The following is a 19,437-nucleotide window of genomic DNA, read 5'->3' on the forward strand; positions in this document are numbered from 1 at the left end:
ATTGAATTCTATGCATACATGATCCTTTTTGATTGTATGTTTACCTTACAATTACCGGTACGAAGCCCATTGAGATGACTGTTATTATGAATTTGGGCTACACAAATAAAATTGAATTGAATTAAGAAAGCCTATACTTACTGTAATTTTAATTAAAATAAAAATGAACGGCATTTTGTGAACTTTAGTCATTAACTTACATTTTAATCATCTCAAATGAGCTTTGTCCAGATCTTTAGTATTGACTCCAAAAGAGCCAAAAACAAAAATTATTGGCTTTTTAAAAAATTTCTGCACAAATAATACATGTAATGACCTGTTGTGATTAAAATTATGTTACTTTTCAATCAAAAAACCCTTTTAAAAAATAGTATATTTTTGAGCATGTTTTTAACTTTTATTAAGCATTTGCATTTTCTATTTATTAGTTTCATTCTGCCAAAGTTCTGAAACAGCTCTGTTGTATTAAAATACTCGTAACTGTTTTGCTCTAAACTTTAAAGTAAACGTGTTGAATTAAATTTGTTGTCACCTAAAAATGTCCATGGAACCAAACTGCCCCTGTCCCAGTGAAGGCGCCCCTGAACGCGCCTCTGTTCGTCCGCAGCATTGCTGTCTTGAACGCGCACCACCAAAGGGGCGTGGCCAGGAAGTGACATGGCCGCCTCCTTATACGGAGGTCCCTCGCTTCTCTCCGGTGACTTGTAGGTTAAAGTAGTTTTGCGTTTTTCCTCGCAAAGTTTCGCCAGCGCGTTCCCGCTCAGCGCCCCGCGGAGCTCAGCATGGGCACCGTCCATGCCAGGGTAAGGACAGGTCCGGCCGCCGCACGCGCTCTGACTTTGACCTCTCTCAGTGAGAGTTGGCTGTCTGTCTGTCTGACAGTCGGCATTCATTGGAGTACAAAAAGGCCCCACTGTGAGGACTCGGATACAATAGCTATAACGTTCAAACAACAGAAGACATTGATCTCAGCTCAGATTGTACACATATTTATTAGAGGTGTTAACTCAGAGTCACTGGAAGCTGTTTTTGTTTTGATTGTTTAAAAAACAGTGACGACGGCTGTTGCTGCTGCTGTGTTTTGGTGTTCTAACCATGGAAGAACTGTTCTGGAGTTTAGACCAATGAAGGTTGTATGTCAAAAGGCAAATTATTCTGGAAAAATATCTAGAAATGCTGAAGTAATAGGATACATGAACTCATTAATACTCAAAGCATCATTAAGTTCAGCTTAAAAGTGGCTGGTTGGGTGACATCTGACTGGGACCAACTGGAAGTGGATAGAACCACTATCTCAGTGACTGTCTTGACATTGGCTTTGACTTCTTAGGTTCTTCTATTATCAGACATGATTGTGTTTTTTTTCACATACCTTACATGTTTCGACGGATGTCTTCCGTCTTCATCAGAGTCGTCCAATGGTAGTGATGTGACGTATATAAAAACAGATGATTGAGACTGAGGCGGAGTCACCTGTCAAACGTTGGCAGGTGACTCCGCCCATTGATGTCCGTTTTCTTCTGGAGGATGTTACTCCAGGTGTGAGAAAGCAGGTAGGCCCCCTCATCCCGGTTCATGGAAGTGTGGGCTCGCTTTCGGATCTTCACCGCCTCCATGATCCATCTGCGGTGTCTGTTGTCTTCAGTGCGGAGGACTTTAGCATTTTCCCAGTCCATGATGTGGTTTTCTTGTTTGCAGTGGTCATGGCTGGTTTCATGTTTTCTTGAGATGCCTGTTGTCTTCTTGCTCTTGTTAGTCTTTTATTTGTTTGTGTTGACCAAGGGAGCTGTAATGGAATGCAGACGTCCACTCTGTAGGTCAGGAATGGCATCCCCATCAGACCCTTCATGCTTAACCTCACAATGACAACAACTTCCGTACTAGAAGCCAGGCAGATTCTTTAGGGGGTGGAAAGGATCATGGCATAGGCCCACGTGGGCTTCAAGCCTGCAAAGTCCAGATCCTTGGTTTTAAAACATAGGAAGGTCAAGACAATTCCGCTTTAGGCTTAGAGAAGAGCATTGGAAATGTTTGTCAACTGCAGCATGAATTAATGAAACTAGACAACAGGTGCCAACTGAAAAAGAGCCTGTAGTAACAACACAAGGGCCGCAGAGATGGTTTCCTTTGGCCTTTGCTGAAGAAAAGAGAGAAGTGGGAGCAGCAGAAAACCACTTGGACGCAGATTGGAGCCAGATCAGCCTCAGGCGGGACCCTGGATGAGGGTCACCCAATGACTCCAGGAAACAGCGCTAATAATCTGCTCACAGTTGATCAGTTCATATTTCTGAAACTGAAATATTTGTTGACCTAATTGCTTTTGTGACATTTTGATTTTGCAGAGCCTGGACCCCATGCCCATGCAGGGCCCAGAGTTGGGGGTTCAAGCTGATGATATTGAAGCTCCAGGAGTTCAACAGGAGCCAAAGCAAGAAGTTCTTGAAAACAAAGATGTAAGACCCATTTCACTGCATCAAAGTCTTCATGAAAATTTCTAAAAGCACTTTTGCATAGCGGTAAACTGCTTAAACGTGAGGAATCTTTAGTATACAGTTCAGTTTTGTGTTTATTTTTTAGAAATTGGAGAGATTTAAAATGGAAGTACTGGTGTTAAATACCAAATGAGTTTTTGGAAATAAACATTTGCTGTGTTTAGCAGCCCAAGTAATTGGGACAATTAATTTACTACTAAAACTACTTCTAAAAAGAATAACAACTTTATTAAATAGCACTTTTAAACAAACATATTTTACAAAGTGCTTTGACAAAGATAAAGACCAGGTCAAAAGATTTAAGAGTGTAATATCTGAAATCTTTAGAGACTTTGAACCATTTTTTTAAATTACAATACATTATTTTTTAATGCTCGCTCCATCTGCTTGGGATCACAGATGGGATGTTTTTGATCTTATATGATGCAGAAAAAAATAAAAAATACCCATAAGTATGGCTTGAAAGCTGCAATGAGTATTAAAGGCAAAATACTTGATATAAAGCTTGGGAAAAGCTTTTATGGCGCAGTGTATTTTATTAGATGTAGGTAAACGGTGTTTTTTTTTCTTTATTTTTCTAGATTGCATGTTGAGTATTTTCTAAAGGTTGTAAATGATGGTTTGGTTGTGTATTTGCAGGTTGTAGTTCAGCAGGTGCACATAGATGGTCTTGGAAGAACTAAGGAGGACCTGCTGACCTATGAAATCGCTGAAGTCTTTCGGGCCAAGAATTTGATTGATGTGAGTACATGTTAGCTCAAATATGTTTTTATTGATCATTGAATGAGTGGTTTGAAGGAGCTCTGGGATGTCCCAACATATATTTTTTTAAACCTATACAGGTGATGCGTAGGTCCCATGAAGCCCGACAGAGACTGCTGCGTCTCGGCATCTTCAGAAAGGTTGAGGTCATCATAGACACCGCACGAGGTAATGCTCTGCATCAACCACTGCAGCACCTTTAGAAAGCTTCTTCCTTAGGATGTTCAGGGCAAACATTTGCTGTGATCACATGGTTTTGTTGACGTTTGTCCATCATCTCGTCTTGAGGTGAACATGCTCTTCCAAATGGCCTTGATGTCACCTTTGAGGTCACCGAGCTGAGACGCTTGACAGGCAGCTACAACACCATGGTTGGAAATAATGAAGGAAGCATGGTGAGTACCTAAAGGGCTCTCTCATTTTGATTTTTTCTCCTGTCAGGATCGTGTCTTTGTTTTTTTTTTGCTTCAAACGTCAATTTCTCATCAAAAAGTGACATTTTCACCAAAAAACATATTTAAATTGTAGTTCATTTTACATGGGAGCTATATTTATAAATATAAAAGCTACACTTTCCTAATCAGAATCATTTTTTTTGTCATTTCAGGTACTTGGTTTAAAGTTACCCAATGCACTAGGTCGGGCAGAAAAAATGACATTCCAGTTTTCCTATGGAACCAAAGAAACATCCTATGGCCTGTCTTTCTTTAAACCACAACCTGGACACTTTGAGCGCAAGTATGCTGTCAGTGGCTGTGTCAAACCAAACTAATGTATAGTACCCATACGTTTAGTGATATTCTCATCCACACCACAAGACTTTGAATGGAAAAAATGCGGTGCAAATTAAGTTTACATGCAAAAAAGTGTGTGTTCTTTCTTTCTCACCTTTCCCCTATGTTACCATAACTTTGTTAGTAATTAAATTGCTCTGATTAAAATAGTTATTTAGGCATGAATCAGTTCAGATTCATGGTAATTTTGATTTCTATCTTTTAAAGAGTTAAAGGTTATCAGTGATCCACATTGCGCAGTTAAGATGCATAGGTGTTTTTAATGTGTAATAATTGTAAAAGAAACATTTTCCTCTTTTTACCTTTTAGTTTCTCCATCAATGCATACAAAGTGACAGGCCAGTTTCCTTGGAGCTCATTGAGAGAGACGGATCGAGGAATTTCTACAGAAATAAGTGTAAAAACAATCCACCAAGTTCTTCTTATTGATTTTCTGGATGTTAAAGTTATATTTTTAAAATGTTTGTCGTTGCCTTGTTATAGTGAATTACCTCGTTAGACAGCCTCTGTGCCTGCTTTGTCCCACTATGCTGTTTTGTAGAGGGTAGGGTGTAACATAATGCAACATCTTTCATACTTTTTTTGTTCTACCTCATAAGGTAGTGACAGGGCCAGTACTGAGGGCAAACCAGATCTTTTTATTTGGGGGAATGGGCACTGCAAAATTAGGGGGATAACCTTTTAAATATTGATGTATTTAAAGGCAAACATTACTTTGTGGTGCAAACATTAATGCTCAGAGCTGCTCATTCTTAATCACTGCAAATGATGACGAGGCCTTTATTCAGGCACAAGTAATAAAATCAGCTGAAAAACAGCATTTTCACTGCCAGATCTCACAGAAAGAATGAATGGGAAAGTGCATTTTTACCTGTCAGCCTAGACATTTCTCTGCACAAGCCTTACATGTTTTTGTGTTAGTGGTATCTATTTTAGGCTTTGCCACTCCATGCACCTTTCCTTATAGATTCAATGATGTGCTTGGGTCAGCAATACGTCTTTGTTTTGAACTCAAAGATCTCCCAAAAAGCAGCATGGATTTGGACATCTGGGCAAAAAGTGTCTGGCAACAAGCAATTCTGCAAGTTGTCCCACTAAATCTAAAATAAATTACTGGATTCTTTTTTTTTTAACATTCTGTCACTATGATGAACACTACAGACCTCTGTCATCTTTTTAAGTGAGACAACTTGCAGAACAGAGGACTGACAGATACTTTTTGGTCCCACTTAACAACCTGAAATATAACCAATGGACCTGTATCTCACATAGTTTTGGATTTTATATGTATAATTTATTCTCTGGTAAATAATGTGCTCAAAACTATTATTGAATAGGATTAACAACAAATAAAAAATATTCCAATGCTCAAATTAATATTTGATGAGATTAGTTTTGACTGTATGCAAACCAGTTGCATTTAGATTGCTTGTCATTGTTACAATAACATGTTTACCGTAAATCATCGAGGTACGGTGGCCCAGAAGGGTCACAACACCGTATCGAAGCCACTCGAAGCAATTGATACTTAGGCCAAGTCTTCTTTTGATAATGGCATGCTGATAAGTATGGAAGACTATTAGAATTAAACAGCATTGTGGGATCTATGTGAATGCAAAAGCTGAGTGATAGCAGACATTTTGGAGTGCCTCATTATCTCAAAACTTAAAAAATAATTCTGTTTTGACATTATAACTCTACCCCAAACCGTTCACAAATAAACTGTATGTCAATGTATGTTGTGTCCTTTACATTATGTTTTTTTTTTTGTTGCTATTGTGTCCCCCACAGTTCCCTGTGTGGAAAACCAACCAAACCTTGAAGTGGGAAGGAGTATGGAGAGAGCTGGGCTGCCTTGCTAACACTGCTTCCTTTGCTGTCCGTGAGGAGAGCGGTCATTCCCTCAAGTCCTCCCTTTCGGTCTTTATTCATCCTCCTTACATTAAAGATATAAAACGTCTATTTCATTTAAATCACATTTCAGTTAAACAATTTATGGCAGTTTGTATATTCAATCTATAAATGTTACTTATTTTACTTTTTCCAAAAATTTGGATGAAGAGGGACATTTTGAAAAAGGAATACAAAACAGACAAAAAGTTTTAAAACGCTCCAAACCTTGTGTTTTTTTAGCATGCAATGGTCATTGACACCAGAAACTCCTCCATCCTTCCAAAAAAAGGGGGCTTACTGAAGATCCATCAGGTTTGTTGTTCAAACAGAAATGATCACAATTCTGATTCATTTTAAATACAACATGAACACAGAGTTGTAATAATGTACACAACACAACTATTCTGCTTGTTTAGGAGCTTGCTGGTTTCACTGGAGGAGATGCTTGTTTCCTAAAGGAGGATTTTGAGATCCAACTCAACAAAAAACTCTTCTGGGACTCAGTAAGTTTAAATGTTTTTAAATCAGTTCTCCGTTTTGGCAGATTTAATCGATTGAAGCACACCCTTAATTTACCAGCTAGGATTTTAAAGTAGATAATGCAAAGAGTTATTTTTACTCATCACTAACCGGTAACCCAATACTTGGAAAACAGAATAAAATCTTGAAGTGGAACACCTAATTAAATCAAACATAATGTTACATCAAAGATGACGTAAGTTCTGTTTGCTCAGCTATTGTTAATTCTTTGCGCTTGAACCTTTCTTTTTAGGTTCTTTCTGCCTCATTGTGGGGTGGCCTGCTGCTACCTCTTGGTGTCGAGAAGACGAGCATAGCAGACAGGTATGAAGAAGCAATGCAGCAGCTTATTGGCTGCCCTGTAATTAAACTTTACAATAGGTGCACACCAATATTCTGATTTTGTGATGGAAAAAGCTTATATCCTGAATAAAACACTTCAATTTAAACTGACTTTATGTCAAACTCCCATGTTGCATTCTCAGTCCAAACATTTTATAGGGGAAAAAACGCAGGTAATAGATACTTGATTCAGAATATTCTAGAACATAAACACTGTATTTGTAATGACAGTTCATATTTCCTGTTTTGTTTTACTACAACTCTGGTGAATATATTTCCGTATCTTGTTTCCAGTTCTTTGGCTGGGAAGACTTTTATTGCTAGAAAACAATGTTTTGCGTCACAATGTTGTTTTTCACTGATTCAGAGTTACTGTATAGAACAAGTGCATGTTAACATCATCATTTGTAAGTTTAAGAGAAAATCATTACGACTTTTTTTGCTAATTTTCCTCCCTTTTTACATGATCTGGTACACCAGTAAATTATGAATGGCTTTAGATTTACTTGTAGTTTAAACTTTCACAACAGAAATAGAAGAAAATGAAGACTCTGTCTACTGTTTGAAATGTAAACCATCTATTTTTTGCAGCAGTCTGTATCAATGGGCATGTTAAATACAAAAAAAACATCATAAAGATTTTTTTTTCTAGTCACATTCTAAATGTCTTTTACATTTACATAAATATGTGTTTTATGTACAGTTCACTGTTTGACAGCAAGGTAATTTTATTTATGTAAAGCTTTTACATAAATACATTTGAATTACTTTGAGGTTATGTGTCTTTGTTTGACCCTCTAGGTTTTATCTTGGTGGTCCTACCAGTATCAGGGGGTTCAGTATGTACAGTATGGGCCCACAGAGTGATGGTAAGATGAGAGCTTTACCTTATAGTCCATTCAATTAGGTTGTGGGATTTGTTTTATGACTCTGATTGTGACCTTTCTAATTTGGAAGGAGATTATTTGGGAGGAGAGGCCTACTGGGCTGGAGGCCTCCACCTCTACACACCTCTTCCCTTCAGACCTGGCAGGGGAGGCTTTGGTGATCTGTTTAGAACCCACTTCTTCCTGAACGCTGGAAACCTTTGTAACCTCAATTATGGTGAGAATCAAGGAAAAGAAAGGAAACCTATACCATCACATTCATCACTTAAATCTCATATGTTTGAGATGAATTCCATTTTCACTTATTTGTTTGTGTATTTTTTTCCGTTAGTAACACTAATATTTCGGCTTAAGTTTGTAAAGTGAAAATAGTTTGGATAAAGCTGACCTGAAATTATGCACACCAATTTTTTTTTTAATTTGAAAGAAGTAACATGTATGGCTTTACTTAGGTGAGGGGCCACAAGCACATTTGAAGAAACTTGCAGAATGCCTCCGCTGGTCATATGGACTGGGCATTGTGCTGCGTTTGGGAAACATTGCCAGACTGGAGCTGAATTACTGCATTCCCATGGGAGTCCAGAGTGGCGACAGGTACGAACACTCAGGGTAAACCTATCTCAGATAAGAAGAGGAAAACAATTCTACAGACCTGTAAGAATACTAAATAGGAAAGCTTGTATGAGTAAAAGTCATGATAAGATGGATATATTTTGTGTTTTAATCAGAACGTAAAAGCACAAATTATAAAGTATTTATCAGATGGACTGTAAAGGCAACTTTTTCATTTAAGTTTTTTGTGAATTAAGCACAAATTACACACAAATTAGCTTATGTGAACTCATTCTGAAGCCAACGGTGGGGTGTATCTGCAGTGTAATTTAACACTTGGGTATTTTGGTGACAGCAGTACTTTGTACTTCCTTAGAGTCTCCATCATATATTTAGACATGTGCTTTTTCAAAATATCTGTTTAAAGCTTTACCACATGAAAAAATGTTACATGAATAAGTTATTATGTTGGCTCTGATATTTCTTACACTCATTTTCTCTTGTAGGATTTGTGACGGGGTCCAGTTCGGTGCAGGAATCCGATTCTTGTGAAACTGCTCTCGACTTACCCAATGCATCGAAAAGAGAAACTGATTTGTACAGTACTATTGTTGAAATAAATTAGTTAAATAAAATTATTTTATCTGGCTGTCAAATGTCATTCATATTTTGAGGATTCTTGGAATTGTGAATAGATGGATTCTGGTTCAGCTGAGTATCTACTGATAACTTTTGCGCCCTGGATGTGTCCTTGGGCAAGACACTGAACCCCACCCTGCCTCTGGTGGAAGGTTGTCGCCAGTGTTCGGCGGCGGAGCCGCCACGAGTGTGTGAATGTGTGTGTGCATGGGTGAATGGGTCTGTGACTGTAAAAGCGCTTTGGGCCCATGAGGAAGGTAGAAAAAGCGCTATATAAATATACGCTCTTCACCAATTACCTGGAAACAGTCAGGGAGCTATATCCAGCGCTGAGTAAAATGGTAAAACTTTTGGCTTCTTGTATAGTGCTTCCTTGACGGCCCAAAGCGCTTTACAGTCACAGTCCCATTAAAACACTGAATACTCAAACACTGGCTTCAACCTGTAACCACCAGTATGAGGTTCCATTTGTGCCAAAAATCTATGAGGTTCCATTTGTGCCAAAAATCTGTTTTTGTGTCCACTGTCTATGTCTTTGGTCGTCTCACTTTGTCGTCAGGACTTAGTAACCGTTGCTACTGTCGATAGCTACTGTCGATAGCTATTGTCGTTAGCTACTGTCGTTAGCTAGGGTGTTTGCTGCTGTCGTTAGCTACGACGTTTCCCCGTGTTTTGTCGTTAGATGTTCTCGTTTTTCAAATTTTGCCAAAGTCGTCAGAAAAGTCCTTTGTAAGGCCGGTAAATTTTTTCCTGTACTACCACGGAACGAAAAAGAAATGTTTATCAAAGCAGACGTCAGGGTTAACCATGACAACACGTTTTTAAGATGAACTTTATTTTGATATTCCCTCAAACGCGTATTGCCAGAAAGGGGGGGGGGGCATGCATACAACGCTTGAAACGAAAACAAAGTGGCGCATTACCGCCACCACCTGATCTGGAGGCGAACTACTTCTATTTAACGCGGAGAATGACACATAATAAATATGTACATTTTACGAAGACTATTTATGAATGTGCTGTGTTCTGATCATGAAAAACGTGGTTGATTTATTAATAATAAAATTACAAACACATTGGTGTTGATTTAATGTATTTGTTCAGAAATAAACCCTCAAGTCATTAGTCCATGGCAATATTTATTTTTTTTGCCGCTGAACGATTTACGGGGGCCTTGCAAGGAGGCCTTTAAAATATCTTTGATGAGTTACCTTCTCAAATTTTAGTGGGTCGAGTCACTAATTATGAATATAACAGTCGAAAACTGACTGGTTTTTGAGCTTTTCTTTTTAATCTATTTATGTGACCATGAGATGGCGCACTCGGGACCACATAAGGCTCTTATTAGCCCGTCTGATCCTCGTTTATCCATCAGATTTGTAACAACATATTTTATAAAGATCAGTCATTTTTCAAAATAATTTGAAATAATAGTTTCATCACAAGATTAAATTAAAGCCATACTCTAAATAACTTTAAACGGGAACGTGAAACCGTTGTACGCTGCACCCCCCCCCCTTTCTGGCAGTGCGCGTTTGCAGGATTGTCAATAAAGGTTTTTTTTTTTTAAAAGTGTTTTGTTCCGTGATAATACGGGAAACAATTTATCGACCGTACAAAAGACTTCTCTGACGACCTTTGCAAAATTTGAAATACAGCAAGATCTAAGGACACGACATGGTGAAAGAACGTAGCAAACGACACTAGCAACAGTTGCTAAGGATCTTCCTGACGACACGTGAAACGACGTAGCAGACGACACTAGCAACGGTTGCTAAGGATCTTCCTGACGACATGGCGAGACGACGTAGCAAACGACACTAGCAACGGTTGCTAAGGATCTTCCTGACGCCGTAGTTAGACGACATGGGATAAGGACAATGACAAAGATAAAGTTTAAGGATAAAGCAAGCATATACATCACAAAGTTAATACAAAGTAATAATCAAAGAATCATGGGCATGCAGAAGATATTGCTTAGTAATACATAGACATGAACCAATGTAAAATGAACTCGTTCAATAGACATAGACAATGAGCCCAAAGCATAGACAGTGGACGCAAAAACACGATCAGTGGACATAGACAATGGACCAAAGACATAACAGTAGACGCAAAAACACATTTTGATATTTTTGGCACAAATGGAACCTCATACACCAGAGGCAAAGTAAGACGACATCAAATGGTAATCTTGCCGGAAAACACCTTTCGAGTTCAGTTTATCCCACAATTAAAAAGACTTAGATTTGAAATTTTTATTCTGTTTTTATACCAGAGACTGCTTTTCGGACACATGGGGCTTTAGCACAAGATGTTTGAGTTTAGAGTTAAAGGTTTTGTGTGTTTTGGAACTCCAACAATGCAAATTAGGTCTGATCCCATGCTTGAAAATGTGAAGGAACAGAGATTATCTTGTTAAAGTCCCACTCCAGTGATCTTTTGATCTATTGTAAAAGTGTTCCCAGTTGTCTTTTAATAATGATTATACAGTTTTGTTTTTTTTCCAAAATCTAACAACCTGTCATTTTCTTGTCGCTTTCTTGGACAAAGTTTCTGCAGAGCGGCAGTTCATTAGAAATTGTTGGTCGGACCTCTCTTTTGGACCGTTGGCCTGGAGTAGACCTGCCCTCATTTCCCATTATCCAGTGTTTGCTCCAATTTGCTTTTTTATACTCACAAAAACTACACCATCACTCATTTTCATTTTGTAAGAGCTTAACACATTATGTTTTTACAAATGCCATGAGGCCCTCTTTAATTTTGAATCTTTACTTACATCACCCAACACTTATGTCAATGGCTTTTTTTTTAACCTTAACTTGAATCAATTAATATGAAAAGGTTGACCTTCTTGTGTCAGCTCTGCAGACTGCGGCATAGTATTTACGTTCATGTAAGAAACACTTAACCATGTCTTGTTAAAAAAAAGAAAAAAGCAATGTAGATTTGGACAACTTTTGCAATTACTCTCATTGCAATATTGTCATGTCGTGTTTTCTTTCAAGTTTAGAAGAGCCACGTTAAAGTATTCAGACTCCGTACGCAATTAAGGGTGTTGACTACTGTCTCCTTTCTCGGGCTCTCTTCGAGTCAACGCGCATGATTGTGGCGCACTCGGAGGTCACGTGGTTCCCCCGCGCATGCGCCGTACGCTTTGTTCCATAGCTTCGTACACTGGAGAACATTGCGGGAAAACGAATAGAAGGTGGTATTATTATTTTTTCCTCGGACTTTTCGAAGTTTCACCTTCCCCATTCCCTTATAAAAGGACATTGATATTGCGGATCGAAAGATTCCTGCTTTGGTCGTCTATAGTTTACTAAAAGCAACCTAAAAACGGTCTTATCAGCGGTCGAGACTGAGCGGCAGGCACTAAGTTGGACACACGCTGATGTGTGATGGCGGTCACCATTGAGGATCTCTATCGAAACTACGGGGTTCTAGCCGATGCTAAGGACAACCTCAGTCAGGTATAGTAAAACAGCTTGTGTAATTTTGTCAGGGTATTTTATTAACACATGGTATCGTACTTCTTTGTGTTTCGTGCATTGTTTGTGTCGTGTGCTAAGTGATTAGCCGCTGTTAGCTTTAGCAGTGGGAAGGCTAGCTAGTTGTAGCTTTACTTCGGAAACCCTGAATTATATCTATTATTAATTCTGGGGTGTACTAATGTTACCCGTCTTTGGTATGTCTGATTTTAAAAGTGGTGACCAAAAATAAAAGCAACCCATCTACCTCAAATTGCATTTAAAAGATCTTGACAACCGACATATTGAATTTGATAAATTCATCGCTTAAGTTAGAGAGACATAATTGACACGATTGGAATAATGTTTGTCAAGTCGCGGTTCGTGAGAAATCGGTCTTTTTAAAGTCTTACTTTACACAGATCACACAGCATTGTTGCAGCAATTTGTAACTTCGCCTAAATAAAAAACGAACAAATTGAAGTTAAATCCTTTTTTTTTTGCAAAAATGCGGCCATTATATTATTGGTTTAATTTGATCATAGTTTTTATAATCTTATTTACTAGCTGCTGTTTTCTGGTTACAGCCAAAACAAAAGAGCTTAATAAGGGAAAACTACTTTTTTTTTTTTAGTTTGGTGGTATTTTGTGAGCTTTAATCACTAAAATGGAATTTTTCCAAGTTTAAATTGAACTCTGAAACCAGTTCTTGGAGGTTTTCTTTTTCTCATATACACATTGTTGAAAGAAGTGTCAGGAACAGTAATAAAAACAGTAATAAAACTTACATATGAGCAATATTGACTGCAGTGAGACTCATGATAAAAAAGTAACAGGTTTGATTTAAACTTTTAAACATTTGAGGTTTCTCATTACATATTAAGCTGACCTCTTTCCAAGAATCAGAAGATGTGGTTTATCTCTCACAATGTCAGCACAAAAGTAGTTTTAAAAACAGTAATTTGCAGATGACTGACTGGTCTGCTCATGAACACAGTTTCTTCTAGCTCATGTTAGACTTAAAAAAAACCTTAATGTCATCCAGACCATTTAGTGCATCATTGATATCATAAATGAGATCTGAGGATTTTTTTTAATCATTATTGGTTGCAGCTGAATGCAATAAAAATATCTGATCAATTTCTTCAGATTTTATATTACACTTTATTTCATGTTGGTCTTCTTGACCCAGCAGCTATGACACAATGTTTGTAGGTTTGAACTCTAAAAATATGGGATAATCCTTTTTGATCATGTTTACTCAAAATTACAAATAATCATTAGATTTATAACATAACAAAATGTCTGTCTTCGTATTTTGCAGCACAAAGATGCTTATCAAGTAATCCTGGCTGGAGTGAAGGGTGGTCCAAAGGAGAAGCGGCTGGCAGCTCAGTTTATTCCCAAGTTCTTTAACAGCTTTCCAGAACTGGCTGATGCTGCCATTAATGCCCAGCTTGACCTTTGTGAGGATGAAGATGTGTCTGTGAGTAACAAACAAAGCAACTTTTTTTGTTTGTATTGGGACATTTCTGTTTCAGAATCAATTGCATTTTTCCTTAATACTCATTGCGATTTTTTTTTTTTTGTCTCTTTGTTCAGATTCGACGACAGGCCATCAAGGAGCTTCCACGCTTTGCAACTGGTGAAAACATCTTCAGAGTCGCAGACATTCTTACCCAGCTCCTTCAGACAGGTATTTATCCTGCATACGTATAGCTACCTCATATATTTCATTGGGCTATTGAGCAGAAGTGGTCAGTTGTCCATGTTCTTTCAGATGATACAGCAGAGTTCAACCAAGTTAATGTGGCACTCATTTCAATCTTCAAAATGGACGCCAAGGGTAAGTGCCAAGTTCTACCACCATTGCATTTAAAAAAAAAATATTTCAAGCCTTCTGTGAGCTAAAGGGTGTGATTACATTTAGAAAAAAAGTTTCTGTTCTGTTTTTTCTTATTCAGGTACTCTTGGAGGACTTTTCTCTCAGATCCTGCAGGGGGAAGACATTGTGCGAGAAAGGGCCATCAAGTTTCTTTCCACCAAACTGAAAACTCTACCAGAAGACATAATGACAAAGGAAGTGGAAGAATATGTCTTTGCAGAGACAAAAAAGGTTTGAAATTAATTTAATTAGTGCTGTCTTGTGAGAGAAAAGTTTATCTCGTCCTGCAGGCTATTAAAACATGCTATTTTGGTTCATTCAACTCAGTGCAGACGAGTATAAGTGCCTATGCTGATGAGAAATGTTTACTTCCTGCAGGTGCTGGAGGACGTGACAGGAGAGGAATTTGTGCTTTTGATGCGTGTAGCGTCAGGTCTGCGAGTCCTGCAGACGGTAAACGGGCGGCAGCAGCTTGTGGAGCTGGTGGTGGAGCAGGCTGACCTGGATCAAGCTCTTAACCCAGCAGACCCTGATGCTGTGGACCGACTCCTGCAGTGCACACGCCAGGCCCTCCCACTGTTTTCTGTAGGTAGAGCAAGGCATTGACTGTCAGATGGACTTTGCTTTGACTATTTTTTGCTTATTCACAAAAATAACTTTTTTGTTTCACTACAAAGCTGCATTTTAGTAGTTCTAGAATTAGTATATCATTCGCTAAGGCAAAAGGATCACTATTTCTTTCCCATCATATATTTCACTTTAGCATCCCTTGAGCTCTTTTAAAGGCATTCCCAGTGGTTTTATTAGTTATGATTATGTCATTTATAGCCAGATGTTTTCAAAACATCTGGGTCGTTTCCTAGGACAGTTTTGGGCAGTAGTTCACCTCAGAGTTGTGGGCGGGAACATTGGCGTGATCCCGCCTCCTCAATCCCCCCATGTTTATGAGAGCTCAGAGCAAAAAAATACACCAGCTTGGCGTATTTTCTACATCACAAACGAGCTTTTCCTTTAAACAGCATTTTTTTCGTCTGCTCCTTATTCACAGTTGTTCACCTGTGAATCAGGTGATGGGTCGCTACAGCAAATCAGCTGCTCTGAACAGGTAGTTTGGCCGAGTTTTTGAATAAAGAAGTACACAGAAATGCAAATTTAAGCTTAATTTTCTGAATACATGTCCTCCATCATCAGAAAAATGCCACAAGAACACATTAAAACAACCCAAAAAAAAAGCAAGTTCATAGGAGTGAGTCTTTAAACACTGCAGATATGTGATTTAAATATGCTTTCTACATCTTTTCTTTTTTGTGGTTTTTGTTTTGTAGAAAAATGTTCATTCCACCCGTTTTGTAACCTACTTCTGTGAACACGTCCTGCCCAACCTCAGCACCCTCACCAGCCCTGTGGCTGAGCTGGACATCCAGCTGGAGGTAAGAGTATTCAAATATTCCCAAACTAGTCAAGGGTTTAGACTTTTTGTTTTGTTTTTGTTTTTTTGGGGGGGGGGCTTCCTGTCTTTAGTAAACATGTCCACTAGAGTGAGGCGATGGCAGTTGTAATGGTAAATAAAGTGAGTGTGGCAGCCACCTGTCAGCAGTGTCAACATGTTCTTAATGGGTCATTAGCCAGCATCAGGCGGCACCGTTTCTCATTAGTTCTGCACGTTAGTGCACAGCGATTGTTCTAAGATGTGTCTGTGCTTGTAGGTGCTGAAACTGATGGCGGAAATGAGTCCATATTGTGGAGACATGGAGAAGCTTGAGGCCAACCTCACCATATTGTTTACCAAGCTGCTGGTAAGACCAATGTGTCCCACCGGAACGTTAATACACAAATATACACACACGCACAAAACATTTGTATTTCTTTACATCAGATCTACATTCACAAGTTCATAAGTTTCATGCTGCTTTCTTTTTTGTTGTGAAACCATTGGGTTTTCTTGTCGATCTTTGAGTTGCTTCCATCTCGTTTGCTGCTTAGATTATTGTTCTATCTAACTATTTAAGGTCTTTGGTGTTTTTACTTTTAGGAATTTATGCCCCTTCCACCAGAAGAGGTAGAAAATGGAGAGAACTCTGCAAGCGAGGAGCCCAAACTGCAGTTCAGCTATGTGGAGTGCCTCCTCTTCAGCTTTCACCAGCTGGGAAAAAAGCTGCCAGACTTCCTTCTTGACAAAGTGGATGGCGAGCGTCTCAAGGACTTCAAGATCAGGTGAGGAAGCGACCTCTGTAGAAATCAGTGGAATGATTTGACCCGATAAGTCTTTGATCTTCTTGATATATGTGGTTTTTAATCTCAGGACGGAAGGACATTTTGCATTTGTCCTTTTGTCTGACCGCTTTCGCTTCACATGAACCTAAATGTTTTTTTAATTTTAAACAGGTTGCAGTATTTTGCCAGGGGGTTGCAGGTTTACATCAGGCAATTGCGGGTAGCCCTGCAAGGAAAGACGGGAGATGCTCTGAAGACGGAAGAGGTAAAGATTTACTGCAGTTATCTATTTATTTGTTTATTTTAGTTGAATTTTGGACTTTAGTGTTTTAAGTTCAGACAGAAAATGTCTTACAGAATCTAAAATGTGAACATTTGTGTTTATACAAAAATCTTTATCAGAACAAGATCAAAGTGGTTGCCCTCAAGATCACGAACAACATCAACATCCTCATCAAGGTAAAGTCCTGTTACAGAATTGACACAAATCTAAACTGGAATATCTTCAAAAGGTTGAGTGTCTCTGAGTCATTTTCCAAAGTGTTTCTTTTGAGTTTCTGGTTTACTTGGTGTAATGCTTTACTGATTATGTTGACAAAGTTGAGATGGTTTTGTTTATTGCTAACAGTGCTAGGCTTAACAGGCCTTAAGTGGCCTTAACTCTTCCCACCAGAGCTCTGTCTCCATTGTTGACATTGTTTCGACGACCATAACCCTTCGTCCATTTACGCAATTGACGTAGTTGCAGCTGATTCTGTTGCGAAGAAAAGCGATATGTATCAGTGTAAAGCCAATATGAAACGGCGCTTTCCAGCTGATTCACGTTGATGGCATGAATGCTTGAAGAGTTGTGGTACGTCTAAGCATGTAACCAGTGACATCTCCAGTGTTAAAGGGCATCTTGTAGAAACTCTTCAAAATGATAGGCCTCTCATCTTTTTAAGTGGGAGAACTTGAAGTATTGGTGGCTGATGACTGTTTAACCCCGCTCTAATGCAATGATATACTGGTGTCAAATTGTTCGTTTTTTATTTTAGGATCTGTTTCACAACCCTCCATCCTTCAAGAGCACAGTTACTCTGTCTTGGAAACCTGTCCAGAAGACTGAGGCAGTAGCGTAAGTCTGCTCCTCCTTTCCTTTCTCATGTTTTTCTTTCTCTCTTTTTTTTTAATGTGTTTTTAAGATAAAAAAATGTAATGAAACAGCATAAAGTCTTTTTTATTGTATTTTTGTTGTAGAGCCAAACGTTTGTCAAGCGAAGAGATGGGTTCCGGTGCAGCCACAAAAAAACAAATCACTCCTCTTCCTCGGAGGGACGCACGACAGATCTACAACCCCCCCAGTGGCAAATACAGCTCCTCGATTGGCAACTTTAACTATGGTGAGAAACATTGAGTGCACAGCTAAGGTGAACAGTTGCCAGATGAGAGCGCCTACAGAAATGTGCATAAACTAACATTCACTGCAAGAGCAGATTGATTGTTGGCAGATCGTGTATTTTGCCAATGTCATCCCAGCATGTTGGGACTGAATTTTGGTTCTTTGGCTCCAGAGCAGCGCGGCGGATTCAGGGGTGGCAGAGGACGAGGCTTCGGAGCTCGAGGTAACAGGAGCCGAGGCCGAATCTACTGAGACACAATAGTGTACATATTGCTCATTGAACTGCATCACATCAGGATCTTTGCTTCCCGGGGATGGACTATGTCTTTACAATTTTTCTTACTTGTTTTTTTTTTCTCTTCTCCTAATAAATGTTTCGGTTCCAACATGTTATTAAGTTGGTGTTTTCAAGAATTGTGTCTTTTTGGTTTTTGTCTTCAGGATATCAAACACTTTTCTAAGTACTATGTCATTATTTCCACCTAGTGTTTCCTTTAGCCAAGTCTATAGCATCTTTGTTATATTTTTCTTCTTCCACAGCTTAAAAAGTATTCAATGTACTTTTGTTTCATAGACGACGTGTTGTGGCTGAAATATTTTGTCAAGTAGTTGTAGGAACATAAAGATCCTTTTGTTTTGCAACATGTTCATAAATGCACCAATTTTTACCATTTTATTTAATCTCGTTTTTATCAGAGCTTAATTGGAATTGGCTGACTGTACTACTTTGTATGACTTAATGCTGTTTCATTGGATTTTTATCATAAACTTCTGCGGAAGGAGGGTCTTTTGTGTCTCAATTGTTAAATTCTTCATAATGAACTTTAAGCTTTCTTTGGAGGAAGAGACAGTTTCTTTTTTTTTTCTGTTCTTGTTTTATAATTGCATTTTAATGTCAATATAAAACCCGACTGTTGCCACCAGCAAACTGACAAAAATCTTCACTTTTCCATTTCCTAAACCTAAATCAGTTATTTCAGTTACGATTTCTGTTCTTGTTTATTTTTTACCTTTCTATAGAAAAATGGCTTAATCGGTAACATTGGAGTATAATTGCTCGATGTTATTTGTCTAAAGTAGAGGCTTTATTTCATTATTAATGGAAGAATCGTCAAACCGTTTAAACATTTCCTGCTCTTCTAATGTGATTGTTTGAATTTTTGGTTGTTGGCAAAAATATGTGATATTGAGAAAACTATAATAGGTCTAAAGGCTGGAACTACCAAACCTAAATATTCTCACAATACAGTTTTCAGTCGTTTTTATTCAAAGGTCCCCTCTGATTATCTTTTCAGCTATTTTCAAAACGTTTAAAAAGATCTTTATTATACCTTTTTTAGGCAAAATCACAAAACCTGTCGTTTTCTAGGACATAATTTGCCTCTGAGTTGTGGTCGGGACCCGCCCCCAAATTCCTTCCCTGTTGCTGAGAGCTAGCTCTGTTTAAACGCTGTCCTGCTAGCTTACAGCCCCTCCCAACCTAACATTGCCGGCGCAACAAAAATGACGAGCAATATTGGAGTCATCCAGCTGAATAGTTCTGAGTCGGACACCAGATCAGACGAAGACAGACGTTTGTGGATTTATTTGACTACAAGTGGGTGAAT

The 19,437-nt window shown here is 38.5% G+C and overlaps 2 protein-coding genes across 2 annotated transcripts; both read left to right on the top strand.

Moving 5' to 3' along the window:
* Window positions 1–643: 643 nt before the first annotated feature.
* Window positions 644–8,897, top strand: samm50 (SAMM50 sorting and assembly machinery component). Its single transcript, XM_023955595.1, has 15 exons — window positions 644–803; window positions 2,343–2,453; window positions 3,132–3,233; window positions 3,335–3,422; window positions 3,543–3,649; window positions 3,862–3,992; window positions 4,358–4,445; window positions 5,840–5,968; window positions 6,182–6,253; window positions 6,358–6,444; window positions 6,714–6,784; window positions 7,604–7,671; window positions 7,760–7,906; window positions 8,142–8,283; window positions 8,748–8,897. The coding sequence occupies exons 1-15, from the start codon at window positions 783–785 to the stop codon at window positions 8,791–8,793; spliced, it is 1,410 nt and encodes a 469-aa protein (XP_023811363.1). The 5' UTR covers window positions 644–782; the 3' UTR covers window positions 8,794–8,897.
* A 3,034-nt stretch (window positions 8,898–11,931) lies between these two features.
* Window positions 11,932–18,617, top strand: api5 (apoptosis inhibitor 5). The gene is made up of 14 exons (XM_004069402.2): window positions 11,932–12,353; window positions 13,675–13,836; window positions 13,953–14,046; window positions 14,131–14,196; window positions 14,315–14,466; window positions 14,614–14,820; window positions 15,561–15,665; window positions 15,942–16,031; window positions 16,268–16,449; window positions 16,621–16,714; window positions 16,852–16,908; window positions 17,487–17,566; window positions 17,689–17,831; window positions 18,003–18,617. The coding sequence occupies exons 1-14, from the start codon at window positions 12,282–12,284 to the stop codon at window positions 18,080–18,082; spliced, it is 1,584 nt and encodes a 527-aa protein (XP_004069450.1). The 5' UTR covers window positions 11,932–12,281; the 3' UTR covers window positions 18,083–18,617.
* Window positions 18,618–19,437: the final 820 nt, after the last annotated feature.

The sequence above is a fragment of the Oryzias latipes genome, chromosome 6 (genome assembly GCF_002234675.1).
Source record: "Oryzias latipes chromosome 6, ASM223467v1".
NCBI lineage: Eukaryota > Metazoa > Chordata > Actinopteri > Beloniformes > Adrianichthyidae > Oryzias > Oryzias latipes.

Coding starts and splice junctions, on each gene's coding strand:
- samm50 (XM_023955595.1), top strand. CDS start 783: ATGGGCACCGTCCATGCCAGG. Junction 4,446..5,839: donor GAATTTCTACAGAAATAAGT/GTAAAAACAATC, acceptor TGTCCCCCACAG/TTCCCTGTGTGGAAAACCAA. Junction 6,445..6,713: donor AAAAACTCTTCTGGGACTCA/GTAAGTTTAAAT, acceptor CTTTCTTTTTAG/GTTCTTTCTGCCTCATTGTG.
- api5 (XM_004069402.2), top strand. CDS start 12,282: ATGGCGGTCACCATTGAGGATCTCTATCGAAACTACGGGGTTCTAGCC. Junction 13,837..13,952: donor GTGAGGATGAAGATGTGTCT/GTGAGTAACAAA, acceptor CTCTTTGTTCAG/ATTCGACGACAGGCCATCAA. Junction 17,832..18,002: donor GATTGGCAACTTTAACTATG/GTGAGAAACATT, acceptor CTTTGGCTCCAG/AGCAGCGCGGCGGATTCAGG.